Source organism: Pteropus vampyrus, unplaced genomic scaffold, assembly GCF_000151845.1.
Source record: "Pteropus vampyrus isolate Shadow unplaced genomic scaffold, Pvam_2.0 Scaffold328, whole genome shotgun sequence".
Lineage (NCBI taxonomy): Eukaryota > Metazoa > Chordata > Mammalia > Chiroptera > Pteropodidae > Pteropus > Pteropus vampyrus.
The window spans coordinates 314,250-339,346 of NW_011889109.1; the positions used below are offsets into that span (position 1 = coordinate 314,250).

Sequence of the window (25,097 nt, forward strand, 5' to 3'; positions counted from 1 at the left end):
ATGCTCTTCTTGTTTAGATGTCTCTGGAAAAACCTCTTTAAATCAAGCTATATTGCAATTGAAAGACTTACTGTAAACAACTGGACAGAAGAATGCATTCACCTTGTCATGCTATCAGTTAAAGTTATCATTAACGTTTTGCATCTTCATCAGATTTGGTTATATCCAAAGCTAAATTAAGAAAGACACTAGGAGATTTGTCTCCTTTTTGAACAATCAATCTGTGCACTAATTTGTGGGTGTCCGATGTAAAGCCAGAATATTTTACTGAATTTCTTAAAGCAGTTTAGTCCAAGAAACAGATTTTTCAAATTGAAAGTTTTTACCCACCTGTTGATGAATCACCTGTTGGAAGTAAAAACATTGATCTGTCAGGATGACAAGAAACAAAACAGATGTTCAAAGGGGAAATATTTGTATTTCTGAATGCCAAATGAAATAAAAAATTAAGTTCAGCAGTTGTTTTTGGAGGAGATGCTAGGTTGATAACAGAATAAAATGAATAAGAAAACAGTTTCTTTTCAGCTCCTGGAACTTGTGTTGTTGACTCTCAGAAAAAACTGACTCATTCAATCATGAATATGCTCCAAAGGCAGAGTCTTAGACCTATTCTTGGAGAAATTGAACTGATGGTTATTTTCATGACTACAGAGAATTACTGTGGTACTCAAGCCTAGCCCAGTACAGGATTCAAGACAGAAACTCCAGGGCTAAGCCTTTCCCAAGGCTTGTCAAAGAAAAACTAATGCCAACTACCCTAGTGAACACTACAACATATATAGCTGATACAGAGTAAGCAGACACATGAATAGATTTGAGTGAAAAGCCAAAAGAAATCAAAATCTCCAGATTGGAACAAAAATTCAAAATGCCTTATAAGAAATATTCACTATGAAGGACTGCCCCCCTCCCTTCCCCCCGCCCCAATTTTCTAAAAATAATACTGTATCAAATACTCTGGTTAGAATGAAAATCCCAAACTGTCAGTTTTCATCAGCTAAGTTCCCAGGTATAAACTGAAGTAGAGATTGAGTTTCCCAACAGCCACAGACCAACTCTATCAGAAACCACTTTCAGCCATCCACCAGAAAAGAGAAAAAGAATGAAGAAAATCAAGAAATTTCACCTAAATCAGCAAGAATGGAAGTGTCTTGTTTTTTCTTAGAACAAAACACAATTTGCTACACCCTCAATGTGGGAAAATAAGGAACAGCATCTATCTCAGAATGAGCCTGTGGGGGAAAAACTTATTTACAGATATAGATTCAAAATCCACTGTGAAAAATTCTGCCAATAAATCTCTTTCTATAGAAAAACTAAGATCAGGAAAAGGGGAAATTGATGATTTAGCCATAGAAAATGAAGTGTCAAAACACAAAACCAGAGTCAGAGATTGAAGCAAAAGTTCAAAAACAAGAGGAAGATGTCAATAATAATAATAAAAAAAAAAAAGCCAAGATCAAATATAGAGACAAACAGCTCTTCTAATGATGAAAGAATATCAGAAAGTAACAAAATATCTCAAGAAAATAAAATTGGGAAGAAATGTTAGGTCAATAAAGAATTACTATGGTCAATTAAAGAAGAACCATCTAACAATGGCACACTTCAGGATGATGGTGAGACACTTCCAAGGAAAGTGTTACTGACTGAATTTAGATCACTAGTGGTTAGTAATTCTGCCTTCAGAAATGCATTCAGTATTAATGATGATTATGGTCAACTCAAGAATTTCAAGAAATTCAGAAAGGTCACGTATCCTAGAATAGGAAAAGTTTCACAGGTCATTGGAAAATCAGATGTAATAGCTCATCATGCTCAAAAGAATACAGAATTAAAAGAGTGGTTAAGGCAGGATATGGAGATGCAAAATCAACATGTAAAAGAAGAGTCTCTTGCTGATAATCTCTTTAGATACAATCCTAATGTAAAAAGAAGAAGATAACAGAATTTTATAAAGAAGCCACAGAAAAACATTTTCTATCAAGCATTTACTTCACATTTCCTCTGGGATATATGCATATTGTATGTAGAACAGATTCAAGTTACAAATGTTCTGTGGCCTGAATTTGTTAAAGTGCACAAAATTCCAAAAAAAATACATGAATAATAAAATGGCAATAACTACACACCTATAAATAATTACTTTAAATGTAAATAGATAAACTGCTCCAATCAAAAGACATAGGGTAGCTGAATGAATAAGAAAACAAGACCCATACGTATGCTTTCTATAAAAGACCCACTTCAGATTGAAAGACACGCCCAGACTGAAAGTAAAGAGATGGAAAAGATATTTCATGTAAGTGGAAATGAAAATAAAGCTGAGGTAGCAATACTTATATCGATAAAGTAGACTTTAAAACAAAGGCTACAACAAGACAAAGGAATTTCATATACAATACAAAGATATGGAAGCAACTTAAATGGATAAAGAAGAGGTGGTACATACAAACAGTGGAATATTACTGTGTCATAAATTAAAATGAAATCTGACAATTTGTGACAACATGGATGGACCTAGAGGGTATTATGCCCAGTGAAATAAGTCAGACAGAGAAAGTACCATATGATTTCACTTATATATGGAATCTAAAAAAACAAAAAAACAAAATAAATGGACAAACAAAACAGATACAAACTGATAGACACAGAGAACAAACTAATGGTTTCTAGATGGGAGGGAGGTTGGGGGCTAAAAGAAAAAGTAAAAAAATTAAGTGCAAATAATATTGTAATAATTACACATGACGTCAGATGGGTACTAGATTTATCGGGGTGATCACTTCATAAGTTATATAAATGTCTAATTGCTATGTTGTACACCTGAAACTAATATAATATTGTATGTGAACTATAATTGAAAATTTAAAAAAAAATTTTAAAACCCCCAGCTTTCAGTATTTGAAGCTAGTACTCCAACTGTGCATGCCTGGGGTAGGAGTGTTGCAGGGAAAGGAAGCTGGCTCCACAGAGAACACTATGGTTGTGAAGCAATGGTGTGTCAACAAACGGGGGAACAGTAGCACTGTCTAGTGGAGAGCAGGTACAAGCCCGGACTGTAGCCAGTGCCCTAGTGGTGGCCCATGGCCTGTGTCTTCCAGAGGGTCCATCCAAAAAATGGATAGAAGGATGGATAGGAGAGAGGAAAGGGAAGAAAGGGAAGGGAAGGAAGAGGGAGGAAGGGCGGTAGGAAGGTTGAGGTACTCAAGAGTGGGGGAAGCTTGGGCTTGGCTAGGCTGACCAAGCAAGCTCAGGAGCCTAGCAATCCTGAGCTTGGCCTTGACAGTGGGCCTGAGACTGTCCCTAAATGGGTCTGCCTGTGATCTTGAGATGGGACTTCTTGTATTCTGGCTTGCTTTGCTCCCTCAAGAACTTCAGTACCTAAAGAGCCAAAGCCTGAGTTAGAGGAGCTGCTCATGCAGATGGAGAGACATGGCTTGCCTGCTGATCCTGGGCCTACTGCAGTCGATATTCTTTGTGGTTGTGCTGCTGTGTTTGGCAATGTGACAGAACGTGACTTCTTTCTTCTCTCCATCTCTTTGTTCCTGGGTTTTCCTTAAAGTTTGCCTGTCTTGGCCAGGGCTTTTGGACCAGCACTTGTAGGAAGCCCCTCTCTATCCTGAGCGGCACCATCCAAAACACAAGAACACAGGAACGATTTACCAGGAACCCATCTGACTTTGGGGAAAAGTGCCCAAAGAGGTCAAAGAAGATGCTCTTAACTTTAATTTCCACCTCTCACTCCCCAGACACCAACCTTCCTGATTCATTAATGCTAAATGCTCATCTCACCATAGTGCCATGATCAAGAAGAGAAAAACAAATTTGGGACAGTACGACTGACTCCATTGTAGACTTTATGGCAAATTCACCACTGGTCCACGTCCAGTTAGGCTGTCTGTCTTGGCCTACCAGAACTTCCTCCTCTGATTCTCACTCTTTTTACCAGGAAGTCATTCCAGAGGTTTGTGTCTTAGGGAACAAAGGTTGCTGCTTGGAAAATGCTCTGTCTCTCTGGTTTTCTTTTTACCACGTCTATAAGCCCCTCAAGCTTAGGTTGGCACACAGCACATTTCCTCTTGTGGTTTTTGATGATATTCCTCATTATGACTCCTCTAAGGGTTCTTCTTGCTGGTTATTAAAGAATGGCTAGAGCCTTCTCATGTTCATCACCACTGTACAGGCAACAATTATCTGACAGGGAGAATTTCGGTCACTGACCCAGGTGTCCACTCATGGAATATACCTTAAATGGGACTTGACACAGCTGCTATCAGAGTCCAGACTCCAGCACTTCACCTCCAGGTGCTCCACACACAAAAAATGCCTTGTCCCAAAGACAACAGGGGTGGGCCAACCTCCAAAGACACTTCGTTCTTCCTAGTGTTGGAGTCATGTCTTCTCTCCAGAAAGCCCTGCCTCTCACCCCAAACCACACCCCCAATCACAGCTAACTGCCTCACTCAACAAAGTCTGGGTCACTCCTTGCTAGAACCAACTGGCTCAAACCAGGGCCTGTTTACCAACTCGTCTGGGGAAGAGATTAACATCTCTTCACCAGCTAGATCCACCAAGGCCTCATTTCTTCCTAGACAAAACAGTCTCCTATCATGTTTCTGAGAAAGACCTTCCTCAATAAGTATGCCACACTAGTCTAGGCAGGGCATCTAGAGAATAAGGAACCTATGGTTGGCAAATCCCACCTGTGCTAGTCCCACCTGGATCTCTGGATCTCAGCCTTCAACTCCAAAACACTGGACTCTGGAAAGTAAGAAGACAATGGAGGGGAGAAGGAGATGGGCAGAGAGGCTCCCATCTTTCTCTTCTTAGGTCCAGAGTTCCCAGACCTCTGGGTCTCTGCCACCACCACCGCCACTTCCGTCTTTGTCCTGGTGGCAGCGTGACTTGCTGGTGAAATGCGGGCACATCAGGCACCACCTTGGACCCAAATCCAGACAGGGATAGTTGGGAATAAGATTAGAGGAAGGGGAGAGATGAAGTCCTGTGAGGCAGGAACCATTCTGCTGGTTCCGATGTGACCCACCAAGTTCTCAATCAGATCTTATGCCTGCATCTGTGAGACCACTGTTGCCCCAGACTTCTGTCAGACACCTAACTTTTGGGGGAAGTCTGCACCTATCTGCACTCAGCCCCTCCATTTGGACATATCTGTCAAAGCACAATGAGCAGGTCTGTAGGTCAGGCTCTGGGGTGGGCAAGGCCCTGTTGAGGTGGGGTGAGACAGGGCATGCTGGGGTAGTTAGTGGGCTCTTTTGCAATCACTTTGGAGCTAACTGTATTTCAGAATCATGGCAGGGAATCTTCAAATACCAAGTATCTATATGGAATTTCCTGTGTCTTGATTCTCTCTTCTTTAAATAGGTTGGCATCAGGCCAAAGGGTTTACAATGAGGTTTCAGCTTTAGGACCAGGAAGGAGGCACAGGCCAGGTAAAGACTGGAGGAGAAAAAGCCTGATGTATTTTATCGACTTGGTTCTCTCCATTGGAGCATTTCTTATGCTACAGTATAGCAAGAAGTCATGAGATAAATAGGGTCAACACTCTACAATGTGCACAAATGGAATGCCTATTGTATATCTGGCATGGGTCTAGGCTCACGGTGGTGAACAAAACAGGGAAAAACATTCTAGTGTGGGAGCCATAGACAAATAAGGGAAATATAAAGAGCAACATGGCAATAAGTGCTACAGAGAAAGAGAACGAAGAAAGGATGGGGGGTTGGAATTTTAAACCAGGCAGGCAGGGAAGGCCTCTGCGAAGAGGTGCCATTGGAAGAAAGATACAGATATAAGGAACTATGCTCTTTGAAGAGGACACTGCAAATGCTAAGGCCCTGAGGCAGGAACTAAATTGATGTTTGAGGCACATGGGGGAAAGATCTTTGTGGAGCACAAGGCATGAAGATAGACATAGAGAACACAGTGAAGGTATGTTGGGATTTGTTTCAATACATTATTGACTTGTTATTAGTATTATGAAAAGATATTAAGGAAGGTGAATGAGCTAAAAGAACTGTGATAGCAAAAAGGGGACTGGGGTAAAGAGCTGACTGAGGAAACAAAATTTTTACCTCAGAAGCTTTCTTGAGAGCAGTGGGAATTCACACACTATACTGAGAGCTAAATAAGGGTCAGTAAATAATGTCTGGGAGATAATGGCAGTCACAACTCAATTATGGGGTCAGAAGACAATGTGCTGGGGACTCATGAAGGTCGAAGACACTCTACTAGTGGCTCAGAAGGGGAGTGGTTACTAGTCATGATGCTAAAGTATAATAGGGAATCAACATACATGCTGAGATTTGTGTCTATATATATAAAGTATTTTTTTATTGTGGTATCTTTTTCTTGATAGAAATACTCAGTGGGGGATTGGGTATGCACAACCATCTTAGATTCAACAGAGGGATGAAAAACACCCATAAGTCTGTTAGACAACGTGTTTTGCAACAAACATCTCACAAAACTTAGGGTTTGTCACTACCATTTAACTCCTTGGCACTTTACCTATTCCATAGTAAAAAGGATTATCATTAATATAATTTAACATAATCCTTGCTATGCAGAATTTGATAACAGTGTTCATATTTTTCATGAGAAGGCTTCTTCTAATGTATCAAACTGAAAAAGTTCCTTCTTGGTATGAATGCCCCAAGGTTTAATAAGGCTGGTGACCCCCCAGGGCCCTCTCAGAGGTCCTCTTCTGTACAGTAATGTGCCACTCTAATGGAGCATTTCTACTTAAGATAATGAGCATAGATTTCTACTGCATGAACTCAATAATGTACAATCAGACCTAATCTCACTGAGGTTTTCTCACACAGTTCTCTCACGTGTGAATACTCTGATGCATGCTGAGCACTGATTTCTGAACGAAGCCTTTCCCACAGACTACACACTTATAGGGTTTGTCTCCAGTGTGTGTTGTCTGGTGTTTATTCAAATTCGACCTATCAGTAAAAGCCTTACCGCACTCAGAACACACATAAGGTTTCTCTCCTGTGTGAATTCGCTGATGCACTTGGAGCTGTGATTTCTTAGTAAAAGATTTGCCACAGTCACTGCATTCATAAGGTTTCTCTCCAGTATGAATTCTATGATGTATAATCAACTCTGACTTCTGTCTGAAGGTCTTCCCACATTCAGAACAGATATAGGGCTTTTCTCCAGTATGAGTTTTCTGGTGTTTACTGAGATTTGACCTGCCACTAAAGGCTTTCCCACACACAGCACACACATACGGTTTTTCTCCTGTGTGAATTGGCTGATGCACCAGGAGCTGAGATTTGGAGGTAAAGGATTTCCCACAATCACTGCATTCATAAGGTTTCTCCCCAGTATGAATCCTCTGATGAGTAATGAAGTTTGACTTCCGGATGAAGGCTCTTCCACACTCAGTACATACATAGGGTTTTTCTCCTGTATGAATTTTCTGATGCACAATTAGTATTGATTTCTGGTTGAAGGCTTTCCCACACTCATGGCATTCATACTGTCTCTCTCCAGTGTGAATTTTCTGGTGTATATTGAGGTGTGACTTCTGGGTGAAGGCTTTTCCACAGGTATTGCATTCATAAGGTTTCTCTCCAGTATGAATTCTCTGATGTGTTATCAAATCAGACCTTTGTGTGAAGGCCTTTTCACACTTAGAACATACATAAGATTTCTCTCCTGTATGAGTTTTCTGATGTGTAATGAGATTTGACCTGTTGGTGAATGCTTTCCCACACTTAGTGCACATATAGGGTTTTTCTCCGGTGTGAATTCGTTTATGCACATGGAGTTGTGACTTGGAAGTAAATGATTTCCCACAGTGACATTTATAAGGTTTTTCTCCTGTATGAATTATCTGATGCGCAATCAAGTGTGCCTTCTGAATGAAGGCTAGCCCACATTTGATGCATATATATGATTTTTCTCCTGTGTGAATCCTCTGATGCACTGTGAGTGCTGACTTCTGAGTGAAGGCTTTTCCACAATCACTGCATTCATAAGGTTTTTCTCCAGTATGAATTCGCTGATGTATAATCAACTCTGACCTGTAGGTAAAGGCCTTACCACATTCAGTACATATGGAAGATTTCTCTCTAATTTGAACTTTCTTATTTGTAATGAGGTTGGAACTATTATTAAAGACTTTCCCATATTCAGTACATAGAAAAGGTTTCATTCTTATGTGAATTCTTGTGTGCACCTGGAGTTGTGACTTGGAAATGAAAGACTTCCCACAGTTGTTACAGTCATATGGTTTTTCTCCAGAATGAATTCTTCGGTGCGCAATCAAGTGTGTCTTCTGGATGAAGGCCTGTCCACATTCAACACATATATAGGATCTCTCGCCTGTATGAATTTTTTGATGCATCTTGAGTGTGGACTTCTGTGTGAATGCTTTGCCACAATCACTGCATTCATGGAGTCTCTCTCCAGTATGAATTTTCTGATGTATACGGAGATCTGAGTTATAAGAGAAGCCTTTCCCACATTCATGGCATTCGTAGAGCTTTTCTCCTGTATGAATCCTCTGATGCCTGAAGAGAGACGATACTTGGAAAAAGGCTTTTCCACATTCACTACACTTATAGGGCTTTTCTCGGGTGTGGGTTCTCTGATGTATAATGAATTCTGGCTTTTGTACAAAAGCCTTCCCACAATCAATACACACATAGAGTTTTTCTCCTGTATGAACTTTCAAATGTACCTTGAATTGTGACTTCTGGGTAAAAATCTTTCCAAATTCAGTACATTTGTGAGATTTCTCTACTGTATGAATTTTCTGATGTTGAGAGGGTGCCTGTTTATAGCTGATAATTTTCCCACATTGATTATGGTCCCATAATTTCTCTCCTGTTACAGTATACTCATGGTCAGTGTAGGAATAAATTTTGCCATGTTCAGTAATCTTATTAATGTTCTTTGACACATTTTTCCTATTATGACTGTATAAGTCTAAATTATGCTTCAAAGCATTTCCAAATGAGTCACATTGATGGAGTCTTTTGGGGAAAGAAATGTTTTGGCTCACATGAATTATTTTTCTAATGTCCTTATATTCACAATCCCTCTTTGTAGTCAATATTTCCTTGATGAAAGCATCGTCTCTTAAAGATTTGTTTCCTCTTTGCAGATAGCTTTCGATCTGGTCATCAATCTGCCACAATTTTTCTAGAATGAAACATAACATAACATCACTTACGTATCACCTCCCCTCCCAGTGCAGAAAGCTTTTTCAGAAATTCCCTGCTAGGAGGTTTGAAACCCAAACTATCCTTCTCAAAGGAGAATAAAGAGATGATGACAGCTAAAATAGCAGCTAGCTGGAACAAGAGGGAGGGTCATATAGCTCATCCAGGTTGAACACAGAGAAAAGGGTAAGGGTGACTCACTGCGTGAGGAGGCTGGTGATAGCGATAAAAGGAAACATTCTGGGATACAATGCAGCAGTTAGAGGAAATAAATGTTAGAAAAGCACTCCAACATGTACAGAAGTGGGAAAACTAAGGCAAAGAATAAGATAGCATGCCAACATTTATATAAACTAATAATACATACCTCAATTTTACCAAAATTTACTTTAAATTTTAAAAGAATATGCATGAATCAAAATATATTTCCATCATATAAAATAATTGCCTATGATGAGAAATGAGATGAGTGCGGAGAAAAGAAACTGAAAAATAAATAGAGAATCCTTACCCAGACTGATGATGATCGTGTGTCCTGAATGAGGACCATGACTAAACTCAAACCATGTCACGTGAAGTACGGAATTAAAAAATTACAAAAATCACCCAAATAGGCAGAGACACCCCAGTCAGTATGAAGTCAATCAAGCAACATCGAAATGTCAGAAAGGTAATTCTAAAGGTAAGTGACAGTGAACCCTAAGTCATCACTTAGATAAAAGATTCGGGAAATGGAGAAGTGAAAAATCCCATGTCAGTGCCTATTTAGAGAATAGGAAGAGAGCCTGGTTGGAGATAAAGTTCTGAGGCACCTCACAGTGAAAAGAAAGCAATGAAAGAGAGAAAGAAAAAAATGAAAGAGGACTAACAGGAGTGGGAGTGTGTGATATATAGTAATTTTGAAAGAAATGAGATACCACCTCATTTCTGTTAGAATGACTATTACCAACAATACAAGTAATAATAAGTGTTAGAGAGGATGTAGGGGAAAAGGAACCCTCATACACTGCTGGTGGGACTGCAAATTGGTACAGCCACTATGGAAAACAGATCGGAAGTTCCTCAAAAAATTAAGAATAGAATTACTATGTGAACTAGCAGTCCCCAAAATTTGAAAACACCGTTCTGAATAGATATATGCACCCTGATGTTCATTACAGCATTATTCACAGTGGCCAGGACATGGAAACAATTGAAGTATCCTTCAATAGATGACTGGATAAAGAAGATGTGGTACATATATACAATGGAATATTACTCAGCCATAAGAAGAGATGAAAAACTGCCATTTGGGATATGGATAGATCTTGAGAGTATCATGCTAAGTGAAAAAAATCAGATGGAAAAAGTCAACAACCATATGATTTTGCTCATATGTGGAATATAAAACTGAAAGCAACTAAAGAGCAAGACAAACAAAAACTCATAGACACAGACAATAGTTGAGTGGTTACCAGAGAGAAAGAGGGGAGGAGAGGTGGTAGATAAGGGTAAAGAGGATCAAATATATGGGTGACAGGAGGAGATTTGATTTTGGGTGGTGAACACACAATGCAATATATATGACACATTACTAAATTGTACAGTTAAAACCTAAAACCTATATAATTTTATTAACCAATGCCACTCCCATAACTTTGACTTAAAAAAAAAAAAGAGAGAAAGAAACCAGATCCATTAGCACCTGAATGCTTAAAGAAATAACCTTAGACAATGGGGATGGTAGAAAGAAAAAAAATGTTAGAGAAAGGGAGCATAACCAAGAAAAAAAGAAAATCTTTAATTAGGCAGATTGGTACATGAGTCAAAATCTAAAAAGTCAAGATATAAGACAAATAAAAATTTCTACATTTATGTAGAAGGAATTTAGGTACTTGAGTGCCAATTCCAAGGGCTCTCAAGCAATACAAAAAATGTAGAACTTTCCAGAAGAGTCATCTTAATAGCATTTCAAGGACACCAATCTTTCTCAAGACAACTAAGCTTTACTCCTGTCTCCTATCAGGGTCACACTCACCTGAAGAGCTCTGATGTGGGCTCTCATCCTGCAATGCCCATGGCTCCTTTCCTTGCTCCAACATGAAAACCTCTGGTTCAGGAACTTGATACCCTGTTCATGAGAAATGATAAAGGGCTGTGTCCAGCTAATTGGGTTTCAGAGTCTAAACAAAAAAAATCTTGTCGAAAAATGTTTCGTTCTTCAGGAAAGTAACCATACATCTCTGTGAATAGAGTAATATTAAGAGCCTAAAGTGGATGAAGAATCCTGAACAAATCAAAAATAAAACCATCACATAGTTCAGATGTCTCACAGTATTTAGCAACTGAGAATGGAAATACTCTCAGTGGGGCCTTTCCTCAGATACCCAGGTGTTTGTGCTTACCAACTGAGAGCAGATGGCTGCAGGTCTCCAGCATCACATCCCGGTACAGGTTTTTCTGAGCAAGGTCTAGATGCTGCCACTCCTCTCTGCTGAAATCTACAGCCACATCTCTGAAGGACACTGATCCCTGCAAAGGCACATTCCTTTTCAATGCGAACAGTTAGCTTTGGGGGATAGAGAGACTATATTTAGGAATATGGAACTTGGGTTTTGTTAATTGACTTCCTCTTTTTAAAACTTCGCCCCTCCCCCATTTCCCTAATATTTTATTATGAAGATTTACAAACATACAGAAAATTTTAAAGAATTATATAGTGAAAACCTGTATATTCACCACTTAGGATCTATCACTAATGTTTTACTCTGCTCATTTTATCACATATTAACCCATCCTTTTATCCATTTATCAATTCACCTGTTTTGTGCATTTCAAAATAAACTAGATCAGTACACTTCCTCCTACATAGTTCAGAATATAAATCATTAATTAGAGTATATTTGTTTACTTTTTATTAGATAAGATTTACATATAAAGAAATGCGCAAATCCTCAGTGTACCATTTGAAGTTTTGACAAATACATATACCTGTATAAACCAGGAACTCTTTAAAAACGGTTTCATATAGGATGCATAAAGAATATATAGTTTTACAAACATTCTGTGAAAGAAAGAAATCCAATAAAGAATTTCTGCTATTTGTTCTATACTATCATCAATTACTTATTTTTCAAAACTGAATAGGCTTTTGTCTTCTAGAAACTAGATGAACTTGTGATAGTTTCTAAGCAATTCAAAACCAGCCATTATGCCAGCCCTGAGAACATGAAAATGAATTATTTATGTTCCTAATCTTCAAACAACTTAAAAGATTTGGAAAATAAACAAGACCTAAGTTTCAGAAGAAGAGAAAAAGATGACTTGAAGTGTTAAAAACAAAACCAAGGCCCAAAAAGGAAAAAGTACAGTTGAACAACATGGGGGTGCTGATCCACCGGAAAATCCATGTATAATTTCTGTCTCCCCAAAACTTAAATATCAATAGGCTACCATTGACCGGAAGCCTTACTGATAACATAAAAGGTGATAAACACACATTTTGTGTGTTATATATATTATATATTGTGCTCTCACAGTAAAATAAGTTAGAGAAAAAATGTTAAGTGAATCATAAGGAAGAGAAAATACATTTACAGCATTTAATGAAAAAAAAAATCTGTGTATAAATGAATCTGCACAGTCAAACCTTTGTTGTTCAAGGGTCAACTGTACATTATACATGGGGGAGTAAGTTCATATTAATTGAGGAATTTAAGTTGGAAGTTGAGAAGTGTAACACAGAATGGAGAGTAAAGGAGGTCATTTTCTAGGGGAAAAAAAAAGCAAAGGTGTAGAGAGAGGAAAATACATGATGAGTGAAGAACAGCAAATAGGTAGCTCTATGTAAATGGAGAGAAGTCTGCATGATATGTCAAGAAGGTGGTTATGGAAAAAGCAGTCTGATCAAAGAACAAGTATAGATTTGTTTACTATAAGTAAAGGTAATTAAGGTAATCAAATCATATTAAACTTGCTTCTATATGATTTGTATTACTTGATAACCAAATAATGAAGAAAAGTTCCTTATAAAATGATTCTAGATAATAAACGAAAAAGATAGAATTAGAATATCATAATTTTGCAACTCCTAATAATGGATTTAGACAATAATCATTAATGGCTGATCAATTGTTTCAGGTGAAAGGCTGAATATAAGTACACAATGGATAGATCAGCTAATAATATCTGCATCCACTGATCAATTTTAACATTACAAAAAGAGAGATAACTGGATATTATATGCCTCCTGACATGATATAGGAATTAATTTCATTACACAATCCATTAAGTATTCTTACCAAAGGAAAAAAAAAAAATCCAACCTGAATTTTATCAAGCCTCCAGATCTAACCATTAACAGGCAATGTGAAGGAGAGAGGAACACAGTGAACATCAAGACCAGAACATCAGCTAAATCTAAAAGGCACCAAATGACCTATTTCTTCAAAAAATAAATTACAACAGAAAAAATATGAAGGGGAATCATTTATTTATTCAAAGAGACTTAAGAGTCATACTAGAACCTCTTGTGCATGTGAGGTCTCTGACTCTCAAGTATTTGGGGTTCCCATACATATGTATGTATTAAATTTGGTTATTTTCTCTTGCTAATCTGTCTCCTATTTGATTATTAGAACAGCCAGAAGAACCTTGAGGGTAAAATTTGTTCCTCCCTCACAGCTGGCTCTGTGAGCAGGAAAAACTCACTGGTTGGAACCCCGTACTTTCCGATGAGGATGCTGCAAATGAGGCGATCCTGGGGCATCTGACACAGGCCAGCAGAAGGTAAAGGTTCTTACCATGTCAGCATACCCCCAGATCTCTGTCTGTAGGGTCCAGTGGAAGAGAAAGTGGTGAGAAGCTTTTTCCCTCTTCTAAATTTAGGCTGGCAGGAGAAAATATTTATGAAACTAGTTTCTTGGGTGGCAATTCCTGGGTACTTTGTATACCATACTTATGGGTTTTTTTCTGTCTCATTTCTCTACTTTCATCTTGTTATGTGTTCTGACAGCTTAGCCTTGTGACTAGTGAATATTTTCTCTGGCCTCTAACACCTAGAGGGTGTACTTGCCAAGGTGCACCTTGCTCTTTATCCAGCCATGACAAGCTCGCAAATGAGTTTTCTGTGTGTATCCTGTTCCTCCCAGAGACGATTATGTCTGCCAACTAGATGATGCATATGCATCTGGGGGGCAGCCAAATAGGCTGCAAATCCAAGCGTAAGGAATCTTAAATCTTATTCTGTTCAATGGGGGCATGTGATTCCCTGTTTTGGAGCAGCTACTTAAAGACAGGGCTCCTTATCTTTCTTAGGTTAACTCTGGGAGTAAGCTTTCTTGTGAGAGTTGTATCCTTTTGCACTCTCCTTTGGGGATGCCACTTGCATTCACAAAATTAGTGTGAGTCACTATAGAGCCTACTGTCAAAGCCAGGAGATGGATCCTTTTAATTGGAAAAACTTCTAAATTGGAAAAAATAATTTCTTACAGAGCTCTCGTATTGTTATAATAGCTAGTCATTAAGATTTTCTTAATGAGATAAAAAGGACAGAAATTAGGAAAAAAAATCAAAGTCTAGTCAGACCCTTTCCTATCTGCCTTCAGACATTTACAAATACTGTTTAGAAAAAAAAAAAAGGATCAGGACATTTGAAGTACAACTGTCCTGCACTTAAGGAGATAAATGAAAGAAAAAGAGTGGCAAAATCTTACTTAAGAACAACCTAAAAAATTTATGTCCTAAGAATTCGACTTGGTAGCTGTCCAGTTGGAAGCTCCAAAATACAGCCAGACAGAAATGTGGGCTAAACTCCATTTATGGCTCAGGTTCTACAAAACTACTGCCATCATTCAGGGAAATTAAAATCTAAAATTACAACGGTTATTATGAGGAATGTGCCAATTAGAAAAAAAAACTGAGCTAAATGTAACAAACTGGGTTAAAACAAAGGTTTTAGTACAGCACTAACAAGGCTGAATGGGCTAAGTTGATCCTGTGCTGGACTTTGAAGATTAAAAGGCTCCAAACAAGTCTGCTCTATCTACCTCAGTGAGGAGAAATTTAAAAGACTGGAAGCAGGACAGGAGTTAGATAGGATCCAGAGTAGTTCTGATGTCCAGCTGTGAGATCTGACTTATATCCCAAAACCACGCTGTTATGTGATTAGCCTAGACCAAGGACAACTAACACGACTTTCCCCTTCTGAGTGATAAGGAAAATCCCCAGGCAGCACATGTGCAAAGAGCAGTCTCTAGTAACCTGGAGTAGCCTCTTGCTCATTATAAGCTTATTATAATATCATTAGCATTGCAGTTTTTACACCACCCCCACCACGGGTTTCGCTTAGGTATTTATGGGTAACAAGATGGTGACAAATGGAAAACCCAAATAAGGAGGGTGCATCAAGAGGCGGTCTTCAGAGTGTCAAGAGGACATCTTCAAGAAGAACCTGGAACTCCAACCCAAATCTGAAAATCCAAGATCCTGTAGGGGCACAGCTCATTCCCGAGTTCACCCGGGCACCCTTCCCTTGCCTGTAATCCTGCATAATAAATCTTTTTCTCTAGCTTGCATTCTGTCTCTTTGTTATATTCTTTCAATGAAGAAGACAAGGACTCAGGCTCAGGCTCATACAACACAGTCAAACTAGGCTGGTAACGTCTTTGGTGCCATGACTCAGATACAAAAAAGGTAAGAGAGACAGCCCTTGCCCTTCTGTGGCTTGAAGCAGCCCCTCATCTTGTCTGCCCTGTTTTCTCAGCTCTCTCTCTCTCCACGTACCATGGACCAATCTGTGCAAGTCACCCTTTTGGGGCCAAGTTCTGTAACCGTCCAATGACTGTGGTGTACACCTGAAACTGACATAATGTTGTATGTCAGCTATAATTGAAAAAAAATATAAAAAATTCAATATGATAAAAATTTTATAAGTAATCTAAACTTAATTGTTAGAAACAAGTAAATTAAATAAATGTAAGATAAAAATTTTCTTTTACGTTAACTCTTTAGCAATAATTGTGTGTGGACTTAAAAATGTTTTTTTTTAGTTAAATTAAATGATGGATATTCATTAAATATCTACATCTTTTCCAAGTAAGATAAAATAATGAAACATTATTTACTGAACATAAGTTTATCTACTTTTTCTATAATAAAAAGGAAATAAAGATATTTGGTTCTATTAGTAAACATGTCTTATGTCACATTAAAAAATTTTTTGTGCAATCGGGAAATATATATATATTTCTAGAAATTATGATATGTGTTCCTAAATATATCAAACTAAAAGAATACTGGTATAACAAACAGTTCAAAATTGCTTACTACTTAAATTTCACCAGAAATTAAGGTTAAGAATTCTAATATGTGTAACTAAAGCTATGGAACTTAATAGGGAAACAACTATGTATATGAAGAAAACAGAATGTTTTAGCTTAAAAAAAAAAAAGCATAAATATAGAGATGTGTTTTTGTTAAGGGAAGTGAAGCACTATTGTCTTGATTATTCCTGGATGGATGAGAAAATAAGTGTACTAAAAGGGACACAGAAAGTTGTAGAACATTTATGGAAAAGGATTCTTGCGAAAGGAAATTTGATGTGTGGTCAAAATGAATAAGACTGAAATAAATTTAATCAAGGAAGTGAATTTAAATATCAAAAGTAAGCTGAGGCAAAATCAGTTTCTTCTCTCTGCTAAGGGACCATTGGTCTGCTGATACTGTGAAAAAGTTTTCTGCCTAAAAAGCAGATTCTGTGTTTAATCAAAATAATTTTGAGTTTGTTATCTTAATCAAGTCCTTGAATACTTAAGAAAACTGAATCTCAGTAGTAAGAACTGAGTTTTGCCAACAATTATGTAAACTCCTGTATTTATGTTTGAAATCTTCTATTGTCACTTTGGTTAAATGGATAATTAAGTATGGCTTTATAATGACTTATGGTCCTATTTAGGTAAATGTCCAAACCTCTTGATATATTTTGACAAAACTTCCTAAAATTTAAATTATAGTTTTGACCTGGAAATAATTTAGAAGTGTTCCAAAAGGGCCCTTCAAACGATATGTTTTCTCTCCTTACAAAAGAGAAATATTTTAAACTAATTAGGCTTATTTTGGTGTATTGTAATTACATGCAGAGCAACGTCAACATTGAGCCTATTTTACGCTGTATCTATATATAAAAGTTCCAAAAATATATGTGAAATTTCTGGAAACTTAAGATGTCCTGACATAAGATGTCTTTCATTAAAACTGAGGCACACACTAAAAAGACTGAACCTCAGTATCAGGCTGTGGCAAATGTGAAGTCCATTTTGTTTTTGCAAAATGACCGGTCGTGGCTCAACTTTTGCCATCTTGGTATGTTCTTGTAACATGGCAACAGTCTGTTCCTGAATCAGAGAAATTAAATGGATAACTAATGACTAAATTAAATGAATAGTCAGGGCTGTGGGAAACCCAAGATGGCTGCTTGGTTCTTCACAGCTCCCTGGCATCTTTTCAGTTTTTGCATGTCTTCACCCACCATAGTACATTTAAGTTGGACTTCATTCAACTGCCACTAATTTGGGGTTATCAATATGTTCTCGTTTTTGTGAATGAACTATATGAATGAACAATATGTTCTCGTTTTCTGAATGAACTAAAGCTTTCCCCTGACCCATGGTGATGTCCTTAAAATGGCAAAGAAAGTGTTAGAAAATGTGTTTCCCACATGGGGTATACCTTCCAAAACCTCTAGTGATTGAGGCACCAGCTTCACTGCGCAGATCATAAGAGCCTTGCTGGACAGCCTTGCAAAGTAACCCTATCACCCTCAATTATAAGTCCAGGTCGAGAGAACTAATGGAAAAACTGGATCTAAGCAGAACAAGTTTTAGTACACAGGACTGAATAAACTGATGAAAATGGTTACAATTTTTATGACTTTTTCATTTAATTTGCTGATGTTTTCAATCCTTTGTTTTCCAGATATAAGGAAACTTGTTTCTCTTAAACCATCTGTGACTTAGCAATTTGGTAATTTATACCTTTTCAGGCAGTATCGGATCATTTTTTTTCTCCTTGATCCTTCTAGAATCTGTAAACTCACAATGAGTATTAGTTTCAAATATGGTTATTTGCATAATTTCAATAGGAATCTGTTCTTAAAACAGGACACAATTGGAAACTGGTTTTATCACCAAGGCTTTAACTAAAATGTCACGTCTGAGACATTTATAGACTCAACTATGACCAGACAGCTTAAAGGAATTAAGATGGACTATGAAAGCCAATGAAAGCCCCTTGGGAAAACAGCCTGGTACTTTGCTTACATGGTTCATAGCAGTATTTTCAGGTAAGGAACAAAGGTTGCTTACTGGGAGATGCAAACAAAGAACCTCAAGATACACTGGGGACCTTGAGAAGAGAGGAACTCACCATCCTCTGATGGTTAAGTCCTTATCTTGGCTTTTCTGGTCTTGAGAGGCCTTTTTAAGTTCTATGTGAAGATTCTTTATGAAAACTTCCAGCAAAGCAAATTTAAAAGAGCCTATGTGGTTAATTAGTATTCTTGCTGGACTTATACAAATAATCGGCCAAGTTTATTAAAACTAGGCTTATTTTGCAAATAAATTAGTCTTATTTGGCTATCTTTGGTAAAAATGGAGGTGATTTTACTGAGAAAAATTGTTTCAATAGAAACTATAATATCATTTGTAGATATTAGAGTCTTTTGAGTGTTTTTTTTTTTTTAATTTTCTACCTATAAACTTGACTGGATCCTTAATTTTTCTAGTTTTCTTAAATAGTTGGCTGTAACCTTCCAAACTAACATTTTCATTTTCGCATCCATTGACTTGTAAACATTGAGAACTAAAACCACCTTTTCCCCAAGGCCACGTAATCTAAAGTAGGACAACTTGATATAGACTTCAGAGAGACCACCACCACAGCTCATCTATGGACAAGTTCCATGCCTGCTGCAGAAAGATCACCAGAGACATTCAAACTGCAGACCAGGAGACTTTACCAGACTATAACTGCCTGCCTTCACCCCATCTGAAGATGATTCAAAACAGACATCTAGAAATCTGCCTGCCTGCCTTCGGAACTCAGAGACTGGGATTATAGTCTTCTCCAATCATTAACTTTTGTTTCTGTTTCCATAGAGATGCCTCCTATTAAATACCTGACAGCACCATAGGCTTAACTTTGCGAGACCACCAGCATCACTGCCTCCTAAAACAAGACACAACTGTTTAACTAAACCGAACTTTTCTTAAGGCTGAGACTGGTTTAATGAGCTATAGAATAATTTAGCAATGCAACTTATGGAAAGTAAAACTTCCAAGAAAGTCTCAGAGAAGGGAACTGTGGAGGTTCTGAACGAGTCACCCCAAAATGTGTCTCTATGGTATGCAGATTGTTTTGAGCTATATATAGGCAACTTTAGCCAAGGGCTCAAGAGAAACTTCTGCCCCTCCCTTAACTACCTAGAAGAACTTGGATTAGAAGTCTTGCCCATAATAAGAGATGATCATAGATAACTTCTTATGACCTGCCTACAGCATAGGACAAACTTCTACTTAATAAAGCATCTGCTCTTCTTATCATCCTGCAATGACCATTTGAAGCAAAACACGTTACCTCATCTCTAGCTCAGAATGTCTCATATATCCACGTTCTCTTTCTATCTCTGAACCTCTCATGCCTGTGCAGTCTCTGACTCATGTATGTGGGATTCCCATACATATATATGTATTAAATTTGGTTATTTTCTCTTGCTTCAAAAAGTCATAATAAACAAATGTAACTTGCAGACCTTGTTTGCCCTAAATTAAAACAAACCAACATTAAAAAGATATTTGTGGCATATCTGGAGAAATTCAAACAATAACTGAGTATTAGACGACAGCTAGGAATTACTGTTATTTTAGGTGTGATAATGGCTTACTGGTTATGTTCAACAAAAAGGAAGAAAAAGAATTCTTATCCTTTAAAGATACATATCGGAGTATTTACAAAAAAGATACAGTGCTTGGGATTTACTTAAAAATGATCCAGCAGCTGGGAAAAAGAATGGTTTTGAGGTAAGAGTTACACCAGGAGCCCTCCCCAGAGCAGCCAAAATGAAAAATAGCCTTAAAACAATAGCCTTGACTTAACCGTTGAATCTGACACAATAGCAACGCAATGATGAAAAATTCCTCAACATAGGCATGTATAGAAGGACGGCTTGTGTGACCTAGAATTCACCTCTGCTTCATTATATGTTATTATAATAAATTTATATTGCAGTTTTGACACCCCTTGTGGGCAATCCAAATGCATTATGGGTTTACACATGCACTATAAGGTTATATAAGAAACCTAACTGTCAATCAAGGCTTGTAGGGGAAGGGCTATGGTGACAGGGGGTTTTTTATTCTTGCAAGCAGAATAAAAGAGCCTGAAGCAGGAGACTACGAAGCTGACCTCTCTTGGCAGCCTGCTCTCCCTTCTGAGAGTGTACCTCCAGGCCTTGAGGGACACAGCCCCATCAAAGTTTAGTTAAGATTTGCAAGTTAGGAATTATCTTAGGGAACTTACCCAAGTGCTAGAAACCAAAAAATTTGTCCTTCACAGGGAACAGACCCTATCAGCAGGACTTTACAATCCTTTCAAGACATGGGACAAAGTCCTGCTTAAAACTTGGAAACACCAAGGACTCATCGACCAGATGAACAAACAGTGGACCGGGCTTTGGACAGTACTTCTAACCACCAATTCAGCTGTCAAACTGGAAGGTATCCGGCCATAGATTCACACCAGAGTAAAGAAGGCAGAACTTGAGAATAAAAGATTCTACAACATGGAAATCAACGCATTAGAGGATCTGAAATACTTATTCTTGCAGCAATCCTCTTAGGACGTTTCTCGGAAGGCCCGATATCGTTCCAAAGAGATGAAAATGTCTAGGTTTATTTAGCCAAACATGTACTTAATGACTCTGACTTTTGTCTTTCAGGAGGGACTATGCAGAACAGACTTTCACTTCCTGTTTAATTGGGGTTTGTACCCCACTGGAGACTATTAGGCATCACACCATTTTCCAATTTATTGACAAGCTTATTTCATATTCTGACATCTATAATTGGGGTCCTATTGTCACCAGGAAGGACAGGGCTGTGTTTTCTCTTAAGGTTTCAGCAGTAACCCTGGCAGAGTATGCAGGGAAGTTTCTCATGGGAAAACTATCTATTCTTATGTGCCAACCAATAGCTCTGAAGTACCTTGCTCCCCAGGAAGACTAACTGTATTTATGCCAGAGACCTCACCTGGACCGACATCACAGAAAACTTACTTTAGGTCCCGAATGCAACAGTGAGCTATACCTGTTTAGTCTGGCTGAATATGTAGCTTTGTCTCTGTGTTGCTGGCCATGACTGTTGCCCTAAATGTAGTAATCAGGAGAATGGCCTGCTCTGTGGCAAAAGCCCTGAACACCACCTCTCAGGCCATTCATGCCAACGGGGAAGAACTAGGACAAGGCAGAGAGGCTGTCCTTGAGAATAAGGCTGCTACAGATTATTTGTTGCTAAGGAACAACCACAGATGTAAGGAATTCAAAGGACTTTTCTGCTTTAACTTTACCGATAACCCTCAACAGATCGAGGGGAAAGTCAAACAAATTCATAATATTATATCCAATGTCAAACAGAGAGAAGGGTTTTGGGGCCTTACTCTATCCTAACTCACCTTCTGGCTCCCCTGCCATACTGGTTTAAGAGAAGCATTTATTTTCCTTTTGTCTATAATTATAGGGACTGTATCTTATTGCTGCATTCAGTGTGCCCTCACCTGTAGTTCTGTTGCTGGCTGGCTGCCAAGGGGCCCATGGATACCTGGAGCCTATACCTTTCTTCAACTTCACAGCAACCAATTTCACCTTAAGCTAGTCTCATAGACATGGACTCTACCTTTTGACAGTGGGGAACTGAAGGGCCCGGTTTGGACCCTCATAGTAGAAGTCTCAGAGCATGTCCGGCTTCACTTTTTCTTGCCCTGTGGCTTAACGACGGATTGTCTCCAGCAGCTTAGAATGTCCCCTGCTATAGAAAGTTGCCCTGAAACTTATGATTAATGCCTTTATGCTTACTGATCACAATCTTGGTCTAGCATTCTTTCTAGACTACTCCCATCTTTGTTTCTGGGTAACTAATGCCACTGGAGGGCCAGCCTGCCAGAGGAACAACTCCATGAAGCACAACAGACCCCCCAGAACCCTCATGCATACCCTAAAATAATGCCCAGATTTTCCCTTAAATACCCCAAGCCGGACTGAGAAAAGAAGGTAGTTGTGAAAGTGTTAACCTACTGCCTTCTCAGATCACCAGTGCCCTGACAATAAACACTTATTCTAAATATTCCAACTCCTGTGTCCGCCTATAGGCTGAGTGGCACAGGCAGCATGAGGCCGGGACTTGGTTGTCCTCCGGTTTCAGTAACAGTTTTAGATGAAATAAAAATGGCAGAATGTTGGTAACTACTGAAGCTGGATGATAGGTACAATAGATACTAGAGGTCTTTATACTAGTCTCCTTACTTTTATGTATTTATATTTATTCATAATAAAATGTTTTTTAAAAAATATGATCCTCCACATAAAAAAACTAATCTGGAAATGCATAACTGAAGGAATAGTTATTTCCACCTGGAATTGTAAACATTTTTAAAAAGGATTATAGAGACTTAAATACTCCACACTCAACAATTTCTGGCAATATAGCAGTCCCCCCTTATCTGCAGGGGATACATTCCAAGACTCCTAGTGTATGCCTGAAACCACATATAGTACCAAACCCTAATATACACTATGTTTTTTCCTATATATACATACCTTTTTACTAGAGGAAGCACTCTTCATCTTCTCTTTGGCATATGCAAATTGCCAGCTTCACTACTCTTGCACTTTCAGGCCATTGTTAAGCAAAATAAGGGTTACTTGAATACAAGCACTATGATACTGTGATAGTCCATCTGATAACCAAGATAGCTACTAAATGACTAACAGGCAGATAGTGAATACAATGTGGATACACTGGAAAAAGGGGAGATTCACATCCCAGGTAAGACAGAGCAGGACCAAAATTTCATCACACTACTCAGAATAACACACAATTTAAAACTTACAAATTGTTTATTTCCAGAATTTTCCATTTCATATTTTTGGACTGTGTTTGACCATGGATACCTGAAACCTCAAAAGCAAACCCGCAGATAAAGGAAAACTACTGTAGTAGAAAGGACATGTGGATGAAAAAGGTGTTCTACTGAAAGTTACCTCATAAGGTGATCTGATCATAAATTCCTAACTGGGCAGGTCATGGTGGGTAGTCACGCCCCAGGCACCTAACTTTTTTAGTAAGAGATTTATCTTTGACAATGAAGAATACTTTATCCAGCAAAGCTATCATTTAGAGTTGAAGGACAGATAAAGAGCTTCCCAGACAAAAGTAAGCTAAAGGAATTTACCAACACCAAGCCAGTATTACAGGAAATGTTGGAGAGACTTCTTTAAGAAGAAAAAAACATGTATCAAAAACATGAAGAAAAAATGGTAATAACTACATTCATATCAACGAGTACCTCAAATGGAAAAGAATTAAGTGCTCCAACCAAAAGATAGAGTGGCTGAATGAATAAGAAAACAAGACCCCTACATATGCTGTCTACAAGAGACTTACTTCAGATTAAAAGATACACATAGACTAAAAGGAAGGGGATGGAAAAAGATATTGCCTTGACGGACCTAGAGGGTATTGTGCTGAATGAAGTCGGTCAGAGAAAGACAATTATCACATGACTTCACATACATGTGGAAACTTAGAAAAATAAACAACAACAAAAACGGAAACAAACTCATAGACACAGAGACTATTTTGAGAGCTACTAGATGGGAAGGGGAGGTGGGGGGACGGTGAAAAAAGGCAAAGGGATTAAGAAGTACAAATGGATAGTTAGAAAATAGACAGGGAGATATAAACTGTAGCATAAGGAAAATAGTCAACAATGTTGTAATAAATATGTAAGAACAGGGATTTAGTGGGGTGGTCACTGTGAGTTATATAGATCTCTAATCACTATGCTGTACAACTGAAACTAATATACTATCACATGCCAACTATAGTTGAAAAAAAAACTCATTGAATTGTACAATGTAAATATGAGCAACTACTCATTTACTGTATTTCAATAAAGCAAGGCATTAAAGATTTACTTTAGTCTTGAGCAATTCCTGTCCATTGTGTCTGTGCGCCTAGGTTAATTTACAAACATGATTGTTAACAAGAGAGGGCATAATCTTGTTAACAATCCTGTAATTTGAGTTCCATTTTGCTTTCTCCCATCTTCATATAATCTTCCTTACTTCCCCCTTTAATTTCAAATGCATAAAAGAAACTGTAAAACTGTGATCCTCCAGAGCACTTGAGATCTTGCTTCTTGGCAACTGTCATCAGTTTTGGCTCAAATAAATTCTTATAAAAATTCCTTACGGGTTTGGACATTTCTTACACCAACAGAAATTATAAATGATATAGAAGAATAAACAACAGGATCTAAGAGATATTTATAGACTCTCCAATCAACTGCAGAACACAAATTCAAGTACCTACAAGAACAATGACCAAGATAGATCATATCCTAGCTTGTAACACAACCTCAACAAATTTAAAATAAATGAAATAATACAAAGTATGTTCCTTGACCATAATGGAATCAAACTAAATCTCTGTAACAGAAAAACAACAGGAAAAAATCTCCAAAAAAATTATATTAGAAAATGATAACAAAAGCTATCTGGGAAATTATGAAATATTTGGAAATTAGACAATACACTTCTAAATAACCTATAAGTCAAGAGAAATTCTCCAATGAAATTTAGAA

General features: G+C 38.0%; 1 protein-coding gene and 1 pseudogene across 2 annotated transcripts in view; one reads left to right on the forward strand and one right to left on the reverse strand.

Moving 5' to 3' along the window:
- Positions 1-4: 4 nt before the first annotated feature.
- Positions 5-2,018, forward strand: LOC105304097 (annotated as a pseudogene).
- Positions 2,019-6,337: 4,319 nt separating this feature from the next.
- Positions 6,338-25,097, reverse strand: part of LOC105304084 (zinc finger protein 585A-like) — a 36,050-nt gene continuing 17,290 nt past the window's right edge. Inside the window, exons 4-6 of one of the 2 annotated variants that reach the window (XM_011378012.2) lie at positions 11,591-11,717; positions 11,224-11,316; positions 6,338-9,186 (exon numbers count right to left, since the gene is read on the reverse strand). In XM_011378012.2, the coding sequence (XP_011376314.1) occupies positions 6,854-9,186; positions 11,224-11,316; positions 11,591-11,717 (2,553 nt within the window). In that variant the 3' untranslated portion in view covers positions 6,338-6,853. Of the gene's footprint in view, positions 9,187-11,219; positions 11,317-11,590; positions 11,718-25,097 lie in introns of both variants that reach the window. The other variant, XM_023522046.1, reaches the window with a different exon arrangement.